We start from the raw sequence: 20,717 nt of genomic DNA, 5'->3' as shown, positions 1-20,717 counted from the left end.
CTTTTACTTAAAATGATCAAAGTGGCTTGCCTTAAAGAGTGTGTTGTGGGGGCACTTGCCTGGCTCAGTAGGAAGAGCATGCAACGCTTCACCTCAAGGTCATGAGTTTGAGCCCCACACTGGGTGTAGAGAATATAAAAAAGATAAATAAATAAGCTTAAAAATAAAAAAAAAATAAAAAAAAATAAAAAGTGTTTTTATGCCAGACTTTTCCTCTCTGGAACAAGGACAGGCAAAAAAAAAAAAAAAAACCTGAGCAGAAAATAAGATGGTGAGTACCTGGCAAGTAAATAAAGACATTTTACTGGCAACCACACTGGTTTACTGACTAGCAGAAGGGGGAGGGAATCCACCAGGGTGGCAATTTCGGACCAGTCGTGTGTGTAAATATAAGAGCTAATGCTGATTGAGAGCTTACATGTGTCAGACACTATGCTCAGCCCTTTCCAATTATTGTCTCATTTAATCCTACCTATGAGGAAGCACTATTATTATCCTCATTTTACCAAAGGGAAAATGGAGACACGGAGCATTAAGCAACTTGCCGGAGGGCACACAGCTCGACAGCAGAGGGGCTGAGATTCCATCTCAGGCAGGGCAGCCGCCCAGCCTGCACGCCCAGCCTGCATGCTCGTTAGTGTCCGACAGACAGCCACCGTCGGGGCCAGTCCAAGGGAGGCAAGGACAGAGGAAGTTCTCTCAAGATCTACCCAGCTCTATTCCTGTGACAGTATCTGGCATTTAATAAAAATTCCATTTTGCTTCCAGCTTATAAGAGTCAACATAATACACTTCAGTTAGTCCCAAAAAAGTATGAGCTGTCTCATATGGTAGGGAAATTATACAGCTAAAAGGTCAAAGGCTGACAAACACTGAACAGTCAAACGGCTGAAAAATGGAATGTATTAACGCTGGGCCTAAGAAAATTTCAACTCCGAAACAACAGAGCAACAGTCACAGAACGACAGTTTTACATGAGGCGATTGGACACTCTGAAAAACATTTCCCTGTTGCTACCCACCATGGAGTTAGGTTCACGTATGGACGAGTTATTTCTAAGACTTTTTAGTTACATTCAGGATGTTCTTCTTGGGGTTTTCAGGTAAGAATGTGTGAGATCTGAAAGTCCAACTGAGCTGGGTTTGGTTCCAGGCTCCTGCATTTTAGCACCAGCTATACAACCTCGAAAATGTTCCTAAATGCTAGGTCTCAGCAAACCCATCTAAAAATTCAGTGATAAGAGTTACCTCTGTCAATGCAATATAATTAAAAAGGAAACAAAATAACTCCATCTACAAATCATTTGTAATATAAACAACTGGAGAAAATGAGTTTATCTTCCTTGTTTCCCAGACAAGTTGTTGTCTACACCACATGCTTTTCTTTTCCAATCCAACACTCTTTGGCATTGCACAACTACTCTCCCCTTCATCCTTTCCAAAAATGCAAATGGTTGTTTTTTATATTAGGGGATTTAAGCTCCCCAGATGGGCATAATAACTGATTTCAAATAAGGACAATCCACTTTCTGCTAATGAAAGAGGATTCACATTTGCCCTCTTCTGGGCCAACTGAATTTTTAGCTAGATTCACATTTGCAAGACAACCTTGAAGACGTTCCTGGTACATCCACTTAGCCCCCTCCCTTCCCTCACCTCACTCCTAGGCCTTAGTTACTAATCCTTTGGATCCCCTCCCACTTCCCCAAACACCAATCGTATCGCAACACTTCACAGAAATGGAGACAACCGATAATTAGCAATACTAGAGGGAAATATTCTTGAATTCACAATCAGAAATTTGATTAACATCTAAACACAGCCCAGGGTATATTCCCAATTTGGAAATGAGCAGAAGGCACAAAGATGATGCTCTTCCTTTTCTCTCACCAAAGAATATCAAACCATAATCCATATACCTAAGATCCATGACCATTACCTAACTGTTAGCCACTGCCTGTAACAGGGACTGTTATCATATCAAAGCTTTAATATCCCTAATAAAAGTCTTCTTGGTGTGTACGTTTTGTTTTTAAGTCTACTCTTGAAAAATGCCCCTGTGGTCACCAAATAAATCCAAGTTTTATTTATTTATTTTTAAAGATTTCATTTATTCATTCATGAGACACACACACACACACACACACACACACACACACACACAGAGGCAGAGACACAGGCAGAGGTAGAAGCAGGCTCCATGCTGGGAGCCCAACGTGGGACTCAGTCCCAGGACTCCAGGATCACGTCCCGGGGCAAAAGGCAGGTGCTAAACCACTGAGCCACCCAGGGATCCCCTAAATCCAAATTTTAAAAGATCACAAAGACATGCACATAATAATTTGGACAAATCTGACCTAGTTAATAGTATCATATTATGCTCTTCTGTCTCAAGTAATAACACTCAGAAGAGCAATCTAGCTACAATATTGATTTTAGAAAATGTATGCTGAATTTTTTTCCCTACCTTTGTCTTTGACCTTGACATCCTATTTGTGGAATCTTGTCCTATAGACATATTTTCACTTCTACAAAATGATTTATGTCCATGTTATTCAATGAAGTAGTGTTTTAAAATATTAAAAATATTTATCCAAAGGGAACTAGTTAAATCACAGCTATACTGATACCAAGAGATTACACAGCCTTGTAAAAGACAAAACAGTAATTTCTATTACTGAAATTGCAAAGAACTGTAAGACAGTGTTAAATAAAAGACCAAGGTACCAAAAAGCATGTATTGTATACTACTTTTCAAAAAAAAAATAGGGAAGAAATAAGAACATATGCAAAGAACACACATGCACATGTGTCCCTGTAATTACATTAAGAAATTGCAGAAGGAAAATGAAAAAGTAAATGGCACTGGATATAATTTTGAGAGACAGGAGAATTTGAAATTAGGCAGATAAGGATAGGTATACGAAAGAAATTTCTTACTACTTTTGAAATATTCTGCTCCCTGAAGCATATACATGTATTATCTACTAAAAAAATACATTAAAAATCAATTAGTCATAAAAAAAAATGACACTTCATTGTTTCAAGATAAAAAAAAACACCGTAAGGTCACATTTTGTGATTGACCATGATTCTTTTCCCTCTTTTTTCTAATACCATGAAAGCCCATACTAAAACACACACACACACACACACACATACAAACACACACACACACTAACACACACACTCTTCAATTAATAAAGGAGAAAACTCTTGGGGGGGAGGACATTTTAAAAGAGCTCCACAAAGCCTTACTCCATATATTTTATCAATCATATTAAGGTGAACTGCAATCTCTTATCATTGATTAGACTTCTCTAGTTCACAAAACCCTTTTGCCTCGATCATTCCGGATCCTCTGAAGTGTCCAGGAGAGAGGCATCCTCACCTCTGTCACATAGACACACTCACCTTCATAGGTGCCGACTTCCAGAAGGGTCCCGCTCTGCTCGAGGTCCAAGAACTCCTTCACAGTCAGAAAGTTATAGTCCACGCCAGGTACTTCTCCTTCTCTGGGAGATCGGGTTGTGCCTACAGCCGACAAGACAAATGCACAGTCGATGAAAACAGAATGCTCCCCATTCAGTCGTAATTAGAATAACCTGTTCTGTAGGCTGGAGTTAGGACCTAAAGCTGCCCACCCATCTGCCCAAACAGAGACCCAGCAGAGACAACTTGTTTCTAACAGCACAGCATCCTCACTTCCACCCTCTAGTGCTGGGAACCTTCAAATGGGAGAAAGAACACAAACCAAGTCCAGCTGGATAGCCTGGGGTGAGTTTTTTATCATTTCTTAAAGTGCACTGAATGAAAAAGGCAAACTGGATTTTATATGGACAACATTCACAACTGGCAGCTTTTAGGACTCCAGTAAATACTAAAAAGTTATCCACCTTAAGCTCACAGCCTAAGGGGCTTATATTTTTTAACACAGGCCTCAAAAATTCTTGTGTTCCAAAGTACATCCGGCAAGTTCCAATGTAATAAGCCCTTTGAAGAAAATGACACCCACTACATAAACACATCACTAGAGAAATGCAATTGCCCAAGATCGGTGGTTGGATATCTCCCAGGGATTAAAATGCCGCCGCTCTACCCGTGTAATTAATATGTTTGATGAAAAGAGGCCACCCATAAGTTCTGATGGGAAAGAAGGAGCACTGAATTGCCTAGAAAGTTCTCCCCTTGAGTTAATATGGTCATTCTCCTAATGACTAATAAATACAACAATTCTTCTTATGAATAATGTAGGGCCTCTGGAGTATGTATGTAAGTCACCCAGCTCAGGGGCTAGGCGGTAGACAAGTTATTTTAGCCTAATCTCTACCAAAAGCATGGAAGCAATGTAGAAGGAATGTGAATTACACACAAACCAAGAAAACAAACCAAGAAGCAATTATGATAGTGTGTAAGAAGATAGATCTTCTGTTAAATATTATAAAAGAGCAAAAAAGAGCAAAATACATGATTTCTGCTCTTACATTCAAGTTAGGTGATACGATCAACGTAAGTCATTTTGTAAGGTGCCATTACCTGTGGTGCTTTAAGGTCGATGTTTTCCTACATGATAAACAGGGATTTTTCCATATTCCTAGGAACTTAATAAGCAAGGATTTCCCCCCTAATCCTAGAAACTTTAAAGCAATTCAATAACCAACTCTATGTACCTTGTGGCTCTAATGTTCTCTCATCATTTGCCTACATGAATGGTCATGTCCACACACCTACTGTGGCCATCCAGAATTCTTTAAAGTCAAAAACTCAACACTTGTTGCATATTTACTTCAGGAAAATATATTTTTTAAATTGAGCCTGGTTTTTCTAATATCTGAAATCTGAGTGGGTTTTTTTTTTTTTTTTAATACCAGGTCTGACTGTAGAGTCAGACTACTTTAAAAAAAAAAAAAAAGATTTATTTGACAGAGACAGAGAGAGCACAAGAAGGGGGAGAGGCACCCAGAGGGAGAGGGAGAAGCAGACTCCCCACTGAGCAGAGAACCGGATGTAGGGCTCGATCCCAAGACCCTGTGCCAAGACCCTGAGCCAAATGCAGACGCTTAACCGACTGAACCACCCAGACGCCCCTAAATCTGAGTGTCATAAATAGCTGCAAACTGTATGGTTTTATGCAATACAGCATGGTTGTATTGCATACGTTTGCTTATCAGGTCCCACATGCTGGAGTTTTCCAGTAAAGAAGCCTGCTTATGTCCACAAGTCTACTCTTGTACTGTTTCTTGATCTGTTCCCATTTTGGGCTACCCTGGCAGATGATGACAAGTCCTTTCAGGTTAGCTTACAATTTTAAATTGAGATCTCCAATGTCAATCTAAAACAGTTCAAGGCTTGCCTCCCAACAAATTGTGGTCTTGGGCATGTTCCTTAGCTTCTGTTATTACTTGGTTTCCTCATCTGTGAAACAGGGATAATAATGGTACCTACCTACCTACACTATAGATTTGTTGTGTGTGAATGAATGAAATAAACCATTGAGAAGATTTAGCTCAATAATCATCATCACATATTATAGTTTATGTCATGGGTAGAATGAAATGAGTTGATAGAACACTATAATTCGGGGATTCCTGGGTGGCTCAGTGGTTTGGCGCCTGCCTTTGGCCCAGGGTGTGATCCTGGAGTCCCAGGATTGAGTCCCGCATCGGGCTCCCGGCATGGAGCCTGCTTCTCCCTCCTCCTGTGTTGTCTCTGCCTCTCTCTCTCTCTCTCTCTCTCTCTATCATAAATAAATAAATCTTAAAAAAACCCACTATAATTCAAATGTTATGTATCTATTTATATGTGTGTATATATTATAGATCTCATTACATCTATCACTATGTTTGATTTTTTTTTTTGATAAATATTTATTGAGGTCTCAATTCATGCCAGGTACTAGTTCAGGCACCAGAGAAACTAGCAAACAAGACAAAGCCTCTACCCTAGTGAAATGTATATTTTACTATGAAAGACAGAAAACAAATGTGTATGTGAAGATAACATATAATTTCAGGTGGAAATAATCTTCCATAGGAAACATAGATTAAAATGCCTACGAGAAATGTAGGCTAAAGGGTTTAAAAGTATCTTGGAAGAAGGAACCACGCCCTGAGAGGAGGAAAGCTATTTTAGATGGGGATTAGGGAAAGCCTGGTTAAGGAGGTGCCACCCAAATGGAGAGGGCTGCCAAAGTGATGGGAAAGCATTCCAGGCAGGCGGAAAGGCCAAAAACTTTGATGCAGGAATAGACTTGGGATATGAGAAGTGCAAAAAGGCCGGAGAACTGTGACAGGGGAACAGGGAAGAGGTTAGTTAGGAAAGCTACAGCAAACACTTTATATTTTATTCTAAGGAAGAAGAGAAAGCTACTGCTAAGATTTCAGCAGGGTGGTGCTAGGATTCATTTTACAAAGATAGTGGAGCTTGACAGAGAAGAGGTTTTGGGCAGAGTAATAAGGGGAGACTGGCATGAACAGAAGCAATGAGACCAGGGAGGTGCTTATTATAGGGTCCATGTGAGAGAAAATCAGGTCATGGACAAGAAGAGTAGGACGGAGGCAGTGAGAAGCAATCAGATTTCTATTATACGTTGTGAATATTTCAAATAGCTGTGACACAGTCCACAGCACAGACATATTAAACTCATCAAGCCACATGAAGTCTATATTTTGAAGACAGAGCTTGCTGATGGGAGTGGATGGAGTGTGTAAGAAAAACAGAGGGATAAAGACTGACAGCCCATTCTTTGCCCTGGGCGAATGGCCTTGTGTCCTTTACAGAGATCAAGAAGGGGGGGGAGGGTTGGTGGTGGTTCTCAGGGGAAAAACATTAAGAGTTCATCCTGGGACGTGTAAAGTTTGAGTTGCCTGTTAGACACCTAGATGTGGAGGGCTCTGGACGACTCACCAGGTAAGCCTGAAGAACACAGTGGAGACTGGGAAATAAAATTGAGAGTGATCAATAAACCACTGGCATCTGAAGGCAAGAGAGAGATAATCTTGGGGGAGAGGGGAGTGTACAATAAGATGCCAAAAGGTTTGGGTTGAACACTAAAACTCTGTAATTTCTAGAACTGAGAAAACAAGGCAGATCCTCAAAGGAGACTAAGAGGTAGCCCGTCAGCAAGGCAGGAGCAAAGGAAGAGGGTATGATGTCTTGGAACCAAGTGAAAAAAAAACTATTTAGCCTGCTACTGGGAAAACACAGTCTATAGCATATTGCGAAATCTAAGCGTGGGGCAAGGATAGAAACTCTTTGAAACTTGCTGCAAAGGGATCTGTCCTAAATGCATTCTATATGGCAACTCTTAGCCTCCACGCCAAAATTCCATTAACTTCATCTATCCCCATATCCTATCCCCATCCCCTCAAAAAAGATGAGGATAAATAAAACCAGTGCAAAATGTGTTGGGGTTTTCAGAGTCTTCCTTGAAACCAGACAATGGTGGGATTTTTCCCCCCACTTCTTGAGCCACCTCTTCCTCCCTGAGTCTTTCAACCATGTTTTGAGAACCAATCTGTCAGAGTCACTCTAAAGGCAACAGTCACCCCTGAGTCTTAATTTCCTGAAAGGATCCAAAATTATGAAGCACTTCCAAAAAAAATGCTACATTTTAGAGGAAAGATGGAACCAGTGGATACGATTTTGCCATGTAAATAAATATGTTTGGTGGCCTTTGAGCTGCAGGGGAAGGAGGTGGGGGGCGGGCTAGTCTCCACCCACAAAACCTTCAGGGTTTATTACCCAGACAAAACCTTCCTACTCTGCAGGCAGGCAGGAGGTTTACTCCCAGTTACCCTCTAAGCAACCCGCCCTGGGTCTGGGCCAACATGACCAGGCTCCATTCAGTGACGCTGGGAGAAAAGGGCAGGGGAGGGGACCCCGCCTCCTCTTTTCTTCTAGCAGAATGACAGGCTGCCGGCTGGACACACGCCTGGCAGATGGCATTTCAAAGGGTTTTCAGGAGCCATCTGGGGTGGGTACAATTATTACAAACCACGCTTCTAACAAAGCCAGAAGGGTTACTTCCTGGCAGAAGAGAAGTAAAACAAATTCTATCATGTTCCTCAGGGACAGCATATTAAAAAAAAAAATAATAATCACCAGGCTGACAAACTGGGGTTTTCTGCAGCCTACAACACTGCCTTTCTGCTTGCCTAGCCAGAAATCGGGCCAACAATATCTGCCAGTTATTAGCTTTAAGCAAATATGCACAGTGCTCACCTCCTTGCCTTCAAAAAACAAACACACAAACAAAAAAAACAGGAGTGAGAGATGATCAAACAGTAGGAAAGGAGTAACAGCAACCATCTACTGGATACTTAATTATGTCCCAGGCAAGGTGTTAAGCACTAAAGCAGTACTACTGTATTTAATTGTTATAAGAAATGTAAAAGTAAGGACTATAATTATACTTATTTTATTGATGGAGGAAGCTGAGAGTCAGAGAAGGAAAAGTAACTACCCAAGGTCACATAACAAGTAAGCGGGGCAGAGCTTCCGTCTCTTAGAAAAAAAATATCTTTAGATATTTGCGGCAGCAGGGTTTTTAGCAAAAACAAAACAAAAAGAACAAAACAAAAGCAGTCCTCCAAAATTAAAAACGGACTGCCCATACATATGGGAATGATTGAGTGAAATATGGTAGATTCACCCTCAGGAAAATTTTTTCACTATGTTAAAAACAGTGAGATCTACACACAGTTACCAGAAGGAATGTCTATGATGTTCAGCTGAGGGATACAAACAAGTAAGTTACAGAATCATATGTAAAATATGGCTGCATTTTATTGAAAAACGGTAAAGGAAGCCCTATGGATGCTGCATATTTTTTGAGTTAATAAACCGTTCAGTGACTGGAATAATACTAAATCCTTAGCAGTGGTAACCTTCGGAGGGTGGGTTTAGAAATGGGAAGAGACAAAATGATAGTCTTTAAACACCTCTCAGACTTTGAATCATACCAATGGGCATGTAGCTGTTATGGCATTTTATAAATTGAATAAAATGATTATTTCAGGAATCTTGAACAATTTGATTCTCAGGTATCCTATTCAAATATCTTCCGTATTAACTTAGTCCTTGCAAAAACACGCAAAGGAATATAGACTCCAAGGGAATCAAACAATATGTTCCAAGGTTTCCCAGGTCATAGAAATCCAGCAGCAGTGTCAACACCACTTGCCTTTGGCTAATGAATAGAAATAAACTACGTATCAGGGCACCTGGGTGCCTCCATCAGCTAAGCATCCAACTCTTGATTTTAGTTCAAGTCATGATCTTAGGGTCCTGGGATCAAGTCCCATGTTGGAGCGAGGAGTCTACCTGAGGACTCCTCTCTCTATCTCTCTTCTCTCGTCTTCTGCCCCTCCCCCTGCTCACACACACTCTAAAATAATCTTTTTTTTTTTTTTAAAAGAAATATACTACATATAAAGTTGAAAAGGTGATACTATTTTTCTGCCTGACTTTGTTTTTTAAACCTCAATGTGGGGCACCTGGGTGGCTCACTTGGTTAAGCAGCCGACTCTTGATGTAGGCTCAGGTCACCATTTCAAGAGTTCTGGGATTGAGTCCTGCATCATGCTCTGGGTTCAGCAGCGTGTCTCCTTGAGGATTCTCTCTCTCCCTGTCTCTCTCCCTCTGCCCCTCCACTGTTCATGCACTCTCTTTCTTGCTCTCTCAAATAAATAAATAAATACATCTTTATTAAAAACAAAACAAAAAACACCTGGAATGCCTGGGTGGCTCAGCGGTTGAAAGCCTGCCTTCGGCCGAAGGTGTGATCCTGGAGTCCCAGGATCGAGTCCCACATCGGGCTCCCTGCATGGAGCCTGCTTCTCCCTCTGCCTGTGGCTCTGCCTCTCTCTCTCTCTGTGTCTCTCATGAATAAATAAAATCTTTAAAAAAAAAAAAAAACCCTCAATCTGTTCATCATTTTAACAGTCCTTTTCAAGTGTTAAGATGCCTATAAGATTTCACCAGGTATAGTCAATACTATCAACCCTTTCTACCACCAGATCGTAACTTAACAAATTAATTTGAGCTACGCCCTACTGAATGTCTCAGTATGAATTAGCAATGCCCCCAAAAGTTCGCCTTTTAAAGCTTGAGTGGCTGCTTGCTTCCTATGCACATTTTATGGTTCATAAACTTTTAGTATACCTGGCTTGAGTTGACCCTTGCTGAGGGAAATCAGAAAGTGACCTTCCTTTATCAACTCAGCTCTATAAACCATGGCTATAGGAAGAGAAGTAGATTCAGAGCTCATTAGCTCTCTCTTCTTAATCTGAAAAACTCTTGTGAAATATCCAATTGAGGCAGCAAACAAAATCTTAGGGATGGAACACGATATGCCAGTTCTTCCTGCTATGTGTTCCCAGTACCATCAGGCATTCGGGCAAGCTGTCACTCAGCACCTGTCCAAAAGGTATCAAGGCCAGATTGCTAATAGAAGAATCATTACCCTACTAAGATTAAATTGTTAATAGTCGATGGTTTCACCTGCTGTTAAATTAATCTGGGTCGTGCTAATCAAAATCTAATAATGAGACTTCAAAAAATTATAGTCCCTTCAACTATCTCCAATGTTAAGGAAGAATCATTCTATATAATAAAGCAATTATGTGCATTGCTTGAAATTTGTTAGATATCCAGGACAGCCTCATGCTGTTCATTTTTTCAGCTGAGCTGATGGAGATGGAGCACAGTTGAATGTATTGTTCCTACAAATTCTCTTGGTCACCTACCCACATAAGTTTTGCCATATTTCAGGACGTGCAGTACTATTTACTCAACCTTTTCCTTCAAATCAAACTTTAAAAAAAAAATGCAACTATATTCATGTAACAAAGAAATGCTTAACTGCTACACAATTACTAGAATAGTTTATAAAAATCGTACAATATCAAAAGCTGGCAAAAGTATGGAGTAACTAGAACTTTCATACATTGTTGTAGGGCTGCAAAATGGTATAGCCACCGGGAAAAGAATTTTGGCATTTTGTTACAAAAGTAAACATAAATTCGCCATATGATCCAACAATCATGGAAAGGAGACAGACTAATATACCCTTGAGAAGGGTATGAATCTTTTCATGCCCAAAACGGATTTAGAAACAACATATCCATGAATGCAGACCATAGCCTTCCATGTTTTAAGGCTTCAAATACAAGTAATTTTTCTATGGTGCCTCAAATGTGGCAATAGGCACCCAAATGTATCTTTAGAATGCGTATTCCATGTTATCTTCCTGGATTTTTCAATAAAAACCACTCACTTTTACTGAAGCTTTTGTATCACCAACACTGCTAGTTAACATGAAGTATCCAAAAAAGTCCTGGAGACAGAAGTCAAACTGATCTTTTCTCATGAAAGAATGTGCATACGTTTAAAAGGAGTCCACCTGGCTTCATCCTTGTGTTCTCTCAAATCTACATTTCTTGGGAAGAGACTGAGGAAGCATACTAAAGCTAGGTCATAGGTTAGGACCACTGAAAGTAGCTCCTAATTAAGGAATAAAGAACACAAATATCAATGGCTGCTATTTATTGAGCACTTACTGTGTGCCAGGGAATTGCTAAGTATGTGCATCACTGAGGAGAGTATCCTGATGCTTGGATAAGAGCAAAGTTTGTTAGAGCTGCTCCCCCACCACTGTACCAGGCCAGCACTTTCTAATGCATGCTTGCAGGCTTTCATTCTCCTAACAATTATTTTTAAAGCACTGGATAATCTGTCAGGTGATAGGAATGAGCAAGACCCTGAGAAAGCTTAAAGTTTGTGGGGGAAAAAACAATAAATGATATGAAGGAGAAACTGAAGGTGGTTCAGAGTCCTTCTACCAAAGGGACCTACCCAAAGGGGGGGGGGGCGGCCTAAAAATGAGAACATCCAGAGATGAAAGGTAGAAGAGTATGTTAAAGAATAGGAAAAAATTACAATGTGACAGGAGGAGAACATTTGTATGAGGTAGTCACAGAGCCTTGGGAAATACTGCAAGTATTCTGTGGCTCTTACTGGGTGTATGAGCCTGAAAGGGAGGGGAGGCGGGGAGGAGGGGTAGAAGGAGAGGATAAAGACCCAAAATACTGATGGTCTCAGATATGACAGCTCAGCACACTCAGAAATGGAATGGTCAAGGAATGAAACTGTCAGCTAGTAGCAGTGAGCAACACAGACACACGTACACACACAGCAGCTGTGCTGTGTCTTCAGCAGAACAAAGTTGGCTTCAAAGAGCCCAGCATCTGATTGGCCCTGTGTCCAATCCAACTCGATGTCTCCTTATAAACAACTAAAAGGGACCTGACTGGTAACATCCCTGTAGGATATTATAAATTAAGAAATAAAAAACCTAATAATCCTAGGAGGACAGGGACCAAAATTTTGAAGCTGCTGATGCATTATTTAATGCTCTACAAGTTGCCACTCACTCCTTCACTTCAAAGGAAGCCTTAGTGAGGAAAGAAGGTCATACACACTGTATGATGGCTGTTTTTACGTGTCAACCTGACTGGGTTACAAAATGCCTGCTTACCTAGCAGAACACTATTTCTGGCTGTGTCTGTGAGAGTGTTTCCTAAAGAGAGTAGCATGAAGAAGACTACTGTCACCAAGTGTAGGTGGGCACCATCCAATCTACTGGGGCTCTAAGTAGAACAAGAAGGCAGAAGAAGGGCAAATTTACTCTGCTTGAGCTGAGACATCCATCTTCTCCTGCGTTCAGACTATGGGGTGGGTAGGGTTCTGGTTTCTGAGCTTTCTGAGTCAGACCAAGACTTACAGCTTTGGCTACTCTGGTTCATCAGACCTTAGCACTCAGCACTCACACTACAAATTTTCCTGATTCTCCAGTATACAAAGGGCAGACTGTAAGGACTTCTAGTCCTCCATAATTGCATGCCTGAGCCAATTCCTATAATAAAGATCATTCTCCCTCTCTCCACATACTCTCCTCCTCCCTTATCCCCACCTCTTCTGGTTCTCTGGAGAACCTTAATACACAGGTCAATGCAAATTGATCCTTTCGAGAAGCACCATTTTGACTAATTGGGCATTCCCTCCCTCTAAATCTTTCAACCATCATAACAAAGGTCAGAAATAATACCCTCATCTTTCTATCCTGATCATAACAAAGAATACTCAGTAATTATGTCTTGAATGGAATACTGCCAAGCTGCACAACAGTAGGTGTGTAAAGACAATCATTGTCATGCCATGAACAACTCACAGGCTCGGTATCAGAAGATCCTTTCAGGTTCCATCTTGCATTTAGGAACACCATGTGATGGGGGCACAAGAATCTCATTTAAGAATCACACCTAAAACACTGCGAATAAATAAGGACTTGGCATTTGTTCCACTCTGCTGATGATTTGAAAAAGTGGCCTAGATACCAGAGATGGGAAGCATCTGATCTGGTTTTTGTGATCTTACTTCTAGCTTTACTCTCTACAACTGTGACTTAGATGAAAAGAAACAGGTTTTGAGTGTCTGATCCAGGTGAATCACCAAGATGAAGACAGCTTAACAGCAACTGCTCAAATTGCCCATGCATCCTCTTCCTAGAGGCCAGGTCCTCTGTTATCAGAAGTCTGAACAGGTCACCTCTCAAGGAGATCCACACAACATCAAGGATGAATGTGGACCCCGCAGACTGCTGAGTACATCACATTACAATACAGAAAAAGGATATAGATTTGCCTATGGAAGCTTCTGGCAAGCAACAGACTCCCAATAATAAACAAAGGCAGCAATTTTTCAAAAGGAAGGAACTTGGTACAAGAATCGGGTTCTAGTTCCAGCTCTGCCACTAAAGTAAAATTTGTAACTGACCTTCAAAAAATCCCTTTTAAGGCAGCCAATGTCCTTACCTATAAAACAAGGAGGATAACTATTGCCAGACTACATGTTACAGGATTTGTGTCCTCTTAATGCCTGTGGTTCTTGGTCAGGCCACTTCGAAGAATGAAGAGAGAGACAACATGAAAAGTAGTGGGCTGCAAAGCAGGTAAGTAAGTACCATTATCATCCCCACCACACAGATAAGAAAACTTACACAGAGAGATTTGGTGACTTGCCAAAAATAACATAGCTGGTAAATGGCAGAGGCAAGGTTTGAACCCATGATCTTATGGCCACAGAGCAGTGGAAGCTCCTAAATGCAAGGAAGATACTGGGGTGAGGAAACAAACTGGTAGGGGGAGACAGGTGACTCTTAATAGCTCTCTACCTGGGGATGAATAAATCATTACCTGTCCTCATCGAAGAAAGCTACGGGGCTGATGGCGTTCAGTGTGGGGGGAGAGTGCTTCTCCCTCATGACTTCTTTGATCCCAAACCAGAGTTCTCTGAAACTATGTCTTACTACTTTTAACTAGAATAATGAGGTAAATTAGGCCACAATCCAGTGAACAGGGAAATCAGGTAATAACTTGAAAAGAGATATTAACCATTCTTCCTCTTTTACGCGGGGGAGGGAACTCTGTAACTATAAATTCATGGAAACCCTGCATTCATTAAAAACAGTAAAGTGAAAATTCTCAAGCTGTCAGTGATTCACTTTAAACATTCAGCATTCAGGAAATAAAGGACAAGAATCTCCAATACTAGATGCACGCTTATCAAAAATCAACTTTTGAGGATTATCTCGAGGCATTTTTGTTCAGAAAGGAATTCTGCAAATCAGTAATGCTATATCTTAGTACTAAAGGTTGTCTGTGATAAAAGGGGATTACATCAGACAGACTTTCTCCATTATGACAGGTAATACTTTTTACTTTCTCTGAATTAATGACAGCAATTGTCTGTATGAGACGGAATGAACGAATTCCAACAATCTCCACCAGATAATTTCAAAAGCAAATGTGAAAGAAAATTATTATTTTGTTGAAAAGCTCTAATTAATTAAGAATATCAAGTTTCCAGAAATTAGATGACTTTGTAAGTCCACGGCTGAATGTTTCTAATATGTGGCAGCTTCCTTTCTTTTGCTTAAAACAACATCAAGAGTGACTGCTAATGGGCATGTGGTTTCTTTTTGGAAGTAAATGAGAATATTCTAAAATATTCTAAAATCAGACAGTTACATTGGTTGCACAATTTTAGGAACACAATAAAAATGCTGAATTGTGTACTTTAAAGGATGAATTAAAAAAAATAAAGGATGAATTTTATGGAAACAGCACTGTGTATCAATAAAGCTGTTAAAATTGCCCTACAGAGATACAAAATAGTCTCTGTCCTCAAGGACATTACAATTTAATACAGGAGTTGTTATATTTCCATGAACAATATGTGCATTCTGTAACAATTTAACAGCTGCTTCCAGGAGTCCTCCCAAGATATGAACCAAGAGCAAGTGTGAGATCAGAAATTTCTGACCATGTTATGTCATTTTCCTAAAAACTGCAGGCATCTAAAGTTCACCCAGAACAACAGAAAGAAACTCTTATAAGAACTAAAATCAGACTTGTCGAGTTCAAATTCCAGCTCTAATATTTACAAACTGTGCAACCATAACCAAGTGAAATATTTTTGGCCTTGGTGTCCTCATCTCTAAAATGGGAGGAATAATAATACCTGCCTAATAAGGATGTGTAAGGATTATAGAAGACAACACATAAAAAATGGTTAGCTGGTTGTAATATGAATTCAACAAACACTGGCCATCACGAGAGAAGCGTCATCACTGTCAACACCATAACACACTCTGCTTATAAAGGGAAATAGCTGTGAAAGAAAGAAAAGAAATGAACTTTTGATCATTCATTACACTGCTAACATGGAACTCAGGTTTTCTATATATAATGTCAGATGCATTTCTCCCCAGAGAGGCGTTTTCCCCCTACTTTCACAAAACTTTCTGTCCTTAATCACCATCTTTTAAAACCTCTCATATGAATGTACATAATTTCCAACTGCAACTTGTTGGAATATCTTTTGATAAGAAATCACAAAGTGGAGGTGCCCGGGTGGCTCAGTGGGTTAAGCAGCTGCCTTCAACTAAGGTCATGATCCTGGGGTCCTGGGATACAACCCACAACAGGCATCCTGCTCAGCAGAAAATTGGCTTCTCCCCCCGCCCTCCATACCCAGCTCATCCTCTCTCTCACTCTCAAATAAATAGAATCTTAAAAAAAAAGAGAGAGAAAGAAATCACAAAGTCAACACTTTTGTAAATATCATAAATTTCATTAATCATTTATCACTAAATACCAGCATCTCCCTGTGAGAAAATGCCTATTTACTGGAAGACAGTGTTGGAATTGGAGGAGCTCAAGTCCTCTAATTCCAAGTTATCATGTAATTGCTCAGATGATTAACTGCTTCTATTTGGAAAGATGTAATATTTACTTATGGAACAAATACTACATGGCTGAATATAAAGAGAGAAATCAATTGATACTTAGTACCAAAACAGAGCAATTATAAAAGCAACTCAAGATGGATATAATAAAAGAGAGGTTTGCATTGACTTAATAAATACATTGGTTCTCAGTTGACATAGGCATGATAGTTCTCAAAGTCTTTACAAATTGTCAGCCAACTAGTCCTTACCATGTATGTTTTACTTTGGCTCCCATCAAGTATACAAACTGCTATGTCAAAGCAAACAAAGGGAATATTGTGTAGTGTGGGATATGACATGCTAAAAGAAAAAACAGGAGTTAGTTATCATATTAAGTCTGTACCAAAGATACTCTTTTTCTGATCTCATACTTGCTCTTGGTTCATATCTTGGGAGGACTCCTGGAAGCAGCTGTTAAATTGTTACAGAATGCACATATTGTTCATGGAAATATAACAACTCCTGTACTAAATTGTAATATCCTTGAGGACAGAGACCACTTTGTATCTCTGTATCTCAGTAGGGTAATTTTAACAGCTTTATTGATACACAGTGCTGTTTCCATAAAATTCATCCCTTTAAAGTGCACAATTCAGCATTTTTATTGTGTTCCTAAAACTGCAACCAATGTAACTGTCTGATTTTAGAATATTTTAGAATATTCTCATTTACTTATGTTTTCCTTACCAAAACGCACAAGAGTACAGCCTTTACAGTATAAAGGAAATCATAGTGGGAACAGTACAATTTCTAGGATATTTCAGCACAGTATTGAAGGGTTACTGAGCAGAGAACATAAAAACTGGTGATTTCTTTCTATTTTTTAACACGTGCCTCCCCCCAGCCTGTTTTTAATACCAGCATTCATCTTGTAAGGGCTTTGCTGACAGCCAAAACTCCTAACACTCAGAGATTGCCTTGAGTAAAGACTAAAAACACGAGCTTGTGAACATCACTCAAGGGTGGGTTCCCAGGCAGCTGAATTCACTCTTGGGATGCTGCTACTGTTCATAAGACACTTATGCTGCTCCCTCATTAATGATGACATCAGCAGATTCCCAGAAAACTGAATTACTGCTTTGACTTCTTCCCAGCCTGGGACTATCCATTACTTTATCTAATGCTTGCCAATTATCTCCATAACTATAAGTCACCATCCAAAAAAAAAAAAAAAATAGACTTGGAGCAACTGCAAAATGATCTAGAGCCAGCTGATTAACTGTTATTGCCCTCATTTTGATTAGTTCACTTCTCAATGAGCAATTATATCCTCATATTATGTAGTGCCTCCTTACCACAACTCTGCTTCATTTTATGTTACAGACTACACTTCCTAGATAGTTGAGTCATATAAATTATTGTTCACTCTTAAGCCAAATTAGGTACCTTGCAGAGGTGAAATTAAAAACAAGTATTAATACTGCTAAACATTTGCTTGGAAAATGTAGACAGCAATGAATGTATGCCTGTGCTGATGGGCTAAATTGAAAAATCCCGTCTTCGCCCATACTTACTTTAAAAAGAATTATTTCATTATACTACTTTGTGAGGTATCAAAGGTATTCTTAGAAAAATGGCCAGTTTGGGAATGCCTAAGTGCCTCAGTGGTTGAACAGCTGCCTTAGGCTCAGGGCGTGATCCCAGAGTTCCAGGATACAGTCGCACACTGGGCTCCCCTCGAGGAGCCTGCTTCTCCCTTCTGCCTATATCTCTGCCTCTTTCTCTGTGTCTCTCATGAATAAATAAATACAATCTTAAAAAAAAGAAAAAGAAAAGAAAAATGGCCAATTTTTAAAAAGTAAAATCAAGTAGAAATCTTCATGATTATAAGTTACTTAGAATAATTACTACATAAAACAATATTCTATGCTTTCTAATAGAAATTGGCTCTTTTCAAACATCTTTATTTCAGAGATGTCAGGTGTGTGAGTGGGCTGCCTTCTAAGATGGCTACATCATTTTAAGCCTACATGATTCTCCTTAACCCAAGAATGCAAATTATGCCCTTGTCAGCTATTCAACTGAACCCACTGTGAGTCCAGATCAAATCAAATCAAGGATCAAATCAATGACTTTTATCAGAGACAGAAATTTTAAAATCAATTCATGACAAGTTAATGACATCTTAGTTGTGACATATGAACAATCTCTTAGAAAAAATGGAGTTGTATTACTTGTTTATGTTTTATTTTACACATAGTAATTAAATGGCGTATCACACGATGCTTACTGGTCCTCACCCTTGGGTTTCATCTAATTCGTCATCCCTGTCAAGAGAGCCTGCTGATCAAGGGCAAAGCGAGGGTAGAGGCAATCTTTATTTCCTTCAGTTGGCAGCAGGGTATAACTGCCATTAGCTTCCTGTCAGCAGGTGAAGACCTGGTGATGTGATAGATGATCCTGGAGCTCTTACAAGCAGTTTTCACCACACACTTGCCTCTTAACCTATTTACCCAGAAGTTATACTCTCATCTTATGGGAAAACCACATTTTTGCCCAGAGGGAACAAAGAGTCAAAGTCTTTAATAAATCCAGAAGCTACCGCCATGGCCTTCCACAGCCCTGGCTTCTCAAAACCAAACCAAAAAAAAAAAAAAAAAAAAAAAAAAAATTAAAGGGTATTTAATTGAGCCACCTGGGAAATCCAGAAAGCTGCTTCTACCCTCAACTTGTAATACATGTTATATCTGAAAAGAGTAATAAGAGATTAAAGCTCTTCATTTTAAAAGACTTTTACAACATTTTGTACAAGAAGATTTTTGTTTTATGCAGGTAAAACAGGAAATGAGGCACTTAAAAGACTGATTTTCTACATCTTTCAGTGAATACCAACTAAAGTCAGTTAATGACATTTACCCAAAATAAATGGAAATGGAAGAGAGAAGATTCACAGAATAGGTCTTGATCAAATTTTGAGTAGAAGTGGCTAACTTTAAAATTAATAACTGTCAATACCTTATTTCTCTCTTTAGACATAAAAAGTATCTACTATAAAAATTCTAGAACCCATAAAGGAGCACAGAGAAGAAAACAAGCATCCCATAATCCAGATATGAATACCATTAGTAGTGAAGGACCCCAAGCCCCTAGTCACCACTGCAGTCCCAGGGATGGAGGCCTGGAATCGTGAGGGACATTCTCTGTCCTGAACCACTGCAGGCGTCACTACAATCTACACTCAACAACCACAGGCTAGTACTGCACAAGAACACAGTGGTAGCTTTCTACAACCATATTTGGATACCTGCCACCCACGTGCTGCAGGTCACACAAATCCTGAAAACGAGAGTGACACAACAAAATTTATTGGAGAAAGTAGTACTGATTGATGCAAAATTCAGAAATCTTTACATGGGGTCAAGGGACTGGAACTACAAAACTTCCAAAATTTATCAAAAGCAAGAGAAGGAGAAGCAACAGTAATAGCAAGTAACAGATCTATTGTTATCACTGCCACAACTGAATATTTATTCAGCACTTACCATATGTCAGGCACTGCCCAAGTACTTTACATTCTTTGCCCCTCAAATCTCAACATAATCATGAGCAGAGTATTAAGATCCCCACCTCTGAAATCCGGAAACAGGAAAGGGTGTGTTTACTTGCCTAAGATCATCACACAGAGAGGGGGCTTTTGCCCTCTTAATTCAGGGATTAAAACCCCAGATTTTCTGAATCTGGAGCCTAATCTCTTAAATTTAATACCACATGCTTCATGGCATACTCTGTATCTCCTTATTCTTAGAAAACACCAGGCAGGATCCTGCCTCAGGGCCTTTGCACTTATTATAACTCATTCCCATCCCATCGCTACCACACTTTTGTCCCAGCGGCCACCTTCACCAGAGAGCCTCATCGTTGCCCTCAAACCTCCTTCAAGCATATGGTCAAATATCACTGCTATGGACTGAACTGCATCCCCCTCAAACTCATACGGTAAAGCCCTAAACCCCAGTGGGATGGTATTTGCAGGTGGGGACTCTAGGAAGCAATTAAGTTTAGATGGGATCATGAGTGTCGAGCCCTCGTGATATTATTGCCTTAATAGGACAAGACACCTGTAAGAACTCTTGTTCTCTTTCTCTCTCAGGTTCTCTCTCCCACCACCACCCCTTCTCAAGTTTTCCCCAAGTCTCACATCCCCCTGCCCCAGATTTCAGCCTAAAGGCCACTTTGTAACTTAATCTTTCCCTGGCTCTAAAGTAGATTCTCCTTAATTCTCCTTCACAGACCACTGCATATTTCCTTCATGGCACTATCCACAATCTGTAACAACTTATGTTAGCTGTACACGGATTTGTTGTCTGTTTGACCACAGTATCAAACACTTAAAGGACTAGGGTCACATCTGTGTCACCCTATCCTCA

General features: G+C 39.9%; 1 protein-coding gene across 16 annotated transcripts in view; it reads right to left on the bottom strand.

Moving 5' to 3' along the window:
- MAGI1 (membrane associated guanylate kinase, WW and PDZ domain containing 1) overlaps window positions 1-20,717 on the bottom strand; it is a 641,903-nt gene that overhangs the window by 126,153 nt on the left and 495,033 nt on the right. For all 16 annotated transcript variants that reach the window (XM_072785501.1, XM_072785490.1, XM_072785493.1 and 13 more), the window contains one exon: window positions 3,414-3,533. In XM_072785501.1, the coding sequence (XP_072641602.1) occupies window positions 3,414-3,533 (120 nt within the window). The remainder of the gene's footprint in view (window positions 1-3,413; window positions 3,534-20,717) is intronic.

The sequence above is a fragment of the Canis lupus genome, chromosome 19, assembly GCF_048164855.1.
Source record: "Canis lupus baileyi chromosome 19, mCanLup2.hap1, whole genome shotgun sequence".
NCBI lineage: Eukaryota > Metazoa > Chordata > Mammalia > Carnivora > Canidae > Canis > Canis lupus.
The sequence above is the reverse complement of the archived record's forward strand: the minus strand, read 5'-3'. Positions and strand labels throughout refer to the sequence as shown.